Source organism: Temnothorax curvispinosus, unplaced genomic scaffold (genome assembly GCF_003070985.1).
Source record: "Temnothorax curvispinosus isolate PA1 unplaced genomic scaffold, ASM307098v1 QBEX01013690.1, whole genome shotgun sequence".
NCBI lineage: Eukaryota > Metazoa > Arthropoda > Insecta > Hymenoptera > Formicidae > Temnothorax > Temnothorax curvispinosus.
The window spans coordinates 1-4,959 of record NW_020223470.1 but is presented as its reverse complement, the minus strand read 5'-3'; the positions used below and the strand labels follow the sequence as shown (position 1 = coordinate 4,959).

At 31.1% G+C, this 4,959-nt stretch overlaps 1 protein-coding gene across 1 annotated transcript; it reads left to right on the top strand.

Moving 5' to 3' along the window:
• The first annotated feature begins 596 nt into the window (after positions 1 to 596).
• LOC112463825 lies at positions 597 to 2,811 on the top strand. The gene is made up of 6 exons (XM_025030433.1): positions 597 to 605; positions 791 to 971; positions 1,640 to 1,899; positions 1,975 to 2,137; positions 2,230 to 2,351; positions 2,432 to 2,811. Exons 1-6 carry the CDS (start codon positions 597 to 599, stop codon positions 2,786 to 2,788), a joined length of 1,092 nt encoding a protein of 363 aa, XP_024886201.1. The 3' UTR covers positions 2,789 to 2,811.
• The last annotated feature ends 2,148 nt before the right edge of the window (positions 2,812 to 4,959 follow it).

Here is a 4,959-nt window from a genome sequence, read left to right as displayed (position 1 = left end):
AAAGTGATGCTGCACTTCAAAACTTTGCAAAAAAGGGAATGCTTACAAATTCGGATAGATCTGCCATAACTGAAGCTGTGGCAAATGCAATTCTGAAGTTGAATGATTTGTAAGTATTAGTTGTTTCAGCTCTTTCAAGAAAAAGAAGCAAAATATTGAAATTTTACATTCTTTTTTTTTTGTTTTCTTTAAACAGACCAACAGCTTCAGAATATAATATTGCAGCAATTAAGATATGCGAATTGTTTCCGTGCGAAACAAAGGTAAGTTTTTATAAGTAAACAATTCTATATCAAATTTTTTCATTGACATTTGTTTAAATATATAACAGTTGACTTATGACTGATTTCTTGCAGATTTGAGTTACCAATCATAATTACTGCTAACTACTTAAAGCTCCTGGGTACTTACCGCAGCCATGTTGAATTGTGACGTCAGAAGCGAGAAATGGCGAGAAATGACACGCTGAGAATTCTTACGTGCTATTTTCATATAAAAAAATATTTGGATTAAAAAACACTCCAGTTCGCTTCAACATACTTTTAAAAATGTCCGATTTCTTTTTTCATTTCTCGCTTCTGACGGCACGATTCAACATGGTTACGGTGAGTACTCAGGAGCCTTAATAAAAAAGAAAAAATAAATTGTCTCTTTTAGGAATAGTCAAAATTTTATTTATTATTCTAGAGTGTCAAAATTTTCTGTCTTTTTTATCACATTTATTTAACTTTCTTCTTGATTGTGATCAATGGATTTACAATTGTTAATGGATTTTTTGTCTGAAATTTAGGAATCATATTACTGTCCACCTATTTGCAAACATAGGAACGCATCGGGAAAACTTCCCGATAAAATAAAAAATATTAAGTATCAAGTCAAGAAAGCTACAAATTGTTCAGCAGCATCTTGTTCCAAAGGATCTTCGTTCATTCGTAGTCAAGAGCAAATCACTCATCCTGCAAAGTTAAAAGGTAGTAGTAGGTATAAATCTATTGCTCTTTGTCTTGAATAATTTTATTAAAAATATTGAAGTCTAAATTTTTCATCATTAAATCTTTTTTTATTATCTTTTGATACAATAATAAAATAACTTTGTGAAAACTTTTTTTTCTTGTGTATATTTTGTATTCATAGTAGAGATAAGCAGGGTAACATGTTATTGTTTTGCACCACATTTTTGAACATGCCACATAATATTAATTTTTTGCGCAAATATAATAATTTTATTTTACTATTTTTATATTATTTATTTTGGTCCAAAAAATTTATTTTTCCTGGCTGAGGTAATAATTTTTGCAATAAATTCTTTACAGTAATATGGAGGGTCGGGGAGTGTTAGATATGATGTGTATCAGCATCAAAAATTAAATCTATTATCAATTTAATTATGTAAATTTAATTTACTGTTTTAACAAAAAAACTGTTTCAAGACCGATAATTCAAGTTGGCGCGCAGTATTAGTTGGAAAAGTACTAAAAATTCACACGGAAATTATTTGGCTACTTAGATCCTAGCTTGAACTTTACGGCGTTCTTACATTACATTGATTTTATTTTTCATTTTTGAATATATAATTAAAGATATATAACTTTTTTTAACTGTTCATCTGAAATAAAGTCTCATATATAACGTTTTTTAGGCAGTTGTGATCTAAATAATCCTGCAATTAAAAGTGCAATTGCTTGCTTGAAGCATGACGGCACTGAATCTTGGCCTGAAATCTTACGTAATTGGTCAGTGACACATTTTTTAAGATTTCAATATCTCAGAAAAACAAGACCTTTGGCATCACAAGCAGAAAGAGAATCTTCTTCTCAAGTATCGCAAGATTCTGACGTTTTAGTGAACGATTATTTGAAAAATTGGAATGTGCTTCAATTGCCTAATGCATATCTGCTGGTGAGAATGTAGAATTTGTCTTTTAATGTCTTTGCTATTTAAAGAAAACGTATGCTTGACTTAAATAATTTACAGATTCAGCAAGATTTTAAAGAACTATATCCCGGAAGAGAAGACGGTCTTATGTCAAAATGGGATATAACCAAAAACGCTTTGATTGATCTTCTTAAAGCTGAGATTTCAAAATCAGATCAGTACGGCAGAAAGTTACTTACAGATGTTATTGCTACAGATGCAGGTATTAATGAAGAGACTATATTTGCTGTTCAATTTTTGTAACACTTAAAAATTTTTGTTACTTTATATTAATTACTTAATGTAAATCTTCAGACAAAAATGATGTAATCCTGTTTCACTTGCTACCATCACTTTGCTGCAAGAGAACAAGAGGTGCAAGTGTTGGTGTATCGTCGGTCGCAGAAGCCGTAAAAGCCTTTATACTTCATGTTCCTGTAATTATCGTTTGCAGTAAACATTTCTGTTTTATGAAATAAAATCTATGAACTCATATTTTGAAAAAACATTTTTACAGATTCCGGGAGACTTGAATCGGCAAATTAATACGTATAGAAAGTGGCTGGCAAACAGAGGTCTGAATTTGCAGCCAATGTTGATTTTTGTTGGACCAAATTTGTCGAATATTAATGCTAGTTATGTACAAATAGACACTGTGCGGTATCAGCTTTGTACTCCACTAAAGGCTTTAGATACGTGCTTCAAGGCGTTCCAGGCATTGGACGCTGCATATCCGGAGGAGTGTTGTGCGGTTTGGTTTTTTATCCAAAAATATTTTTATGACTTATATCTAGAAGAGGACGAACAGATTCCTCGAGTGACAAATGTAATTAGTTCTTTAAAAGGATTGGTTTCAAAGATAAATACTAATTAATATCTCTATATGTATTACGTGTATATTTTTATTTTTATTTAAAACTTTACTTTCTTCCTTTACATTCTTCCTTTACTTTTATTGTTTTCCTTACTGTACAAAAATGGATTATGTTTGTAGCAACTGCCATTTGCGTTTGCTTTCCATCAAAGCATTATGCTTTCACTTACGAATAGTTCATTTATATAATGTTTTTAGTACATATAAATGTGCTCAGGATAATTGCAACAGAGAATACAATTCAATAAAAGTTTTTAGAAAACATTTACATGATAAACATCCTACTCCTGTACTTGAAGAAGTACAGGTTCTTAATCAAGAGCATTTGGAAGAAATAAATGAAAATGTAGAGTTAGATTTTAATATAAGAAATGGACTTCAACAAATTGATGATGATCAAGATATACAGATTGACAATATTATACATGAAGTTGCTTTTACTACTCTTGATTTTAAGAAAGCTGTATTTGAATCATCAAGAGCTTTAGTTGCAAAATTATATGCTTCCAATACCTTAAATAGAAGTCATGTACAAGAGATTATTGAACTTGTTTCAGAATTTGTTTGTGGTGATTTTCTTACAATGCTAAAATCCAAAACTTTGTCTATATTGCAAGGTATTAATCAAAGACCGGATGATCTGCAGAATTTGACTGAGATGTTCAATACAATGCAGAATATATTTCAAGGCTTGAACACTGAAACACAAAGAATAAATGCACTTAAAGCAAGCCAGTCTTATGTATGTCCTAAATCTTACAGAATAGGGGTTGCAGAAAAAAATGATAAAAGTTGGAGAAAATGTAATTTTAACACCAGTAGAGTTGACAGGTCAATACATTCCAATGAAGTATGTCTTAAAAAATTTTCTAGAGTTGCCTGGTGTCTTTGATGCTATTTTAGCTAATATAACAAATCTTAATAATACAGACAAGTTTACTAATATAATTCAAAGCCCCCTATGAAAAAATATTAAAGAATCTTATTTCGAAGACCGTCTTGTATTGCCTTTATTCTTATATTTTGATGACGTAGAGCCTGATAATTGCACAGGCTCACATGCAGGTGATCATAGCCTTGGAGTATTGTATTATCAAATTCCTTGCATTCCTCAGCACCTTCTATCTACTCTTGAGAATATTTTTGTATCCTGCATATTTTTATCAGATGACAGACATCTTAACAATGGAGATACCTTCCGTCCTATCATAAATGAACTCAAAGAACTTGAAGCCAATGGCATATTGGTGCATACAACAACTGGAAATAAGCAAATATACTTTTCTTTGTGCTTGCTTCTTGGTGATAATTTAGGATTTCATTCTATTACTGGATTTACTGATTCCTTTAATGCAAATTTTTATTGTCGTTTTTGCAAAGAACATAAACAAGTAATGAAGAGACAAGTTAAGGAAAACCTGTTATCTTTACGTAATACAGAAAATTATGAAGCTGATATTTTCACCAATAATTTATCATTAACAGGTATTAAGGAACGATGTATTTGGAATGAGCTTCAAAGCTATCATGTGATTACTAATCTTGTTGCAGACTTAATGCACGATATTCTGGAAGGTGTTTGTCATTATGATTTATGTGCTATTTTGGAGGAACTGATTTCTGCTAAAAGTTATTTTACTATTCAAAATCTTAATGATCGGATACAAAATTTTGATTATGGTTTTGATATAGGTAATAAGCCTTCTATTATCACATTTGATCACATTCGCAGAGAAAAACTGAAAATGTCTGCATCGGAAATGTTATTTTTTGTACGACATTTTGGTCTAGTTATTGGAGATTTGGTGCCTGAGACAGAAGAAGTATGGCAGCTATACATCCGTCTTATTCACATATTAGATATTATTACCGCTCCATTTGTAGATACAAATTTAACTATTTATCTCGCAACTTTGATTGCTGAACACCATGAATTATATTGCCAACTGTTGTTCAAAACATTAAAACCAAAACATCATTTTATGGTCCATTATCCTAGAATTTTAAATTTAATTGGTCCTCTTATTCTTGTGTGGTCAATGCGAATGGAAGGCAAACATCGGCCAGTAGTAAAGCAAGTAGCTAAGGCTACAAACTCTCGAAAAAATCTACCTTTAACAATTGCTAAGAAATATTCACTCGGTCTCTCAGCTCGCTTTTTATCTAGACAG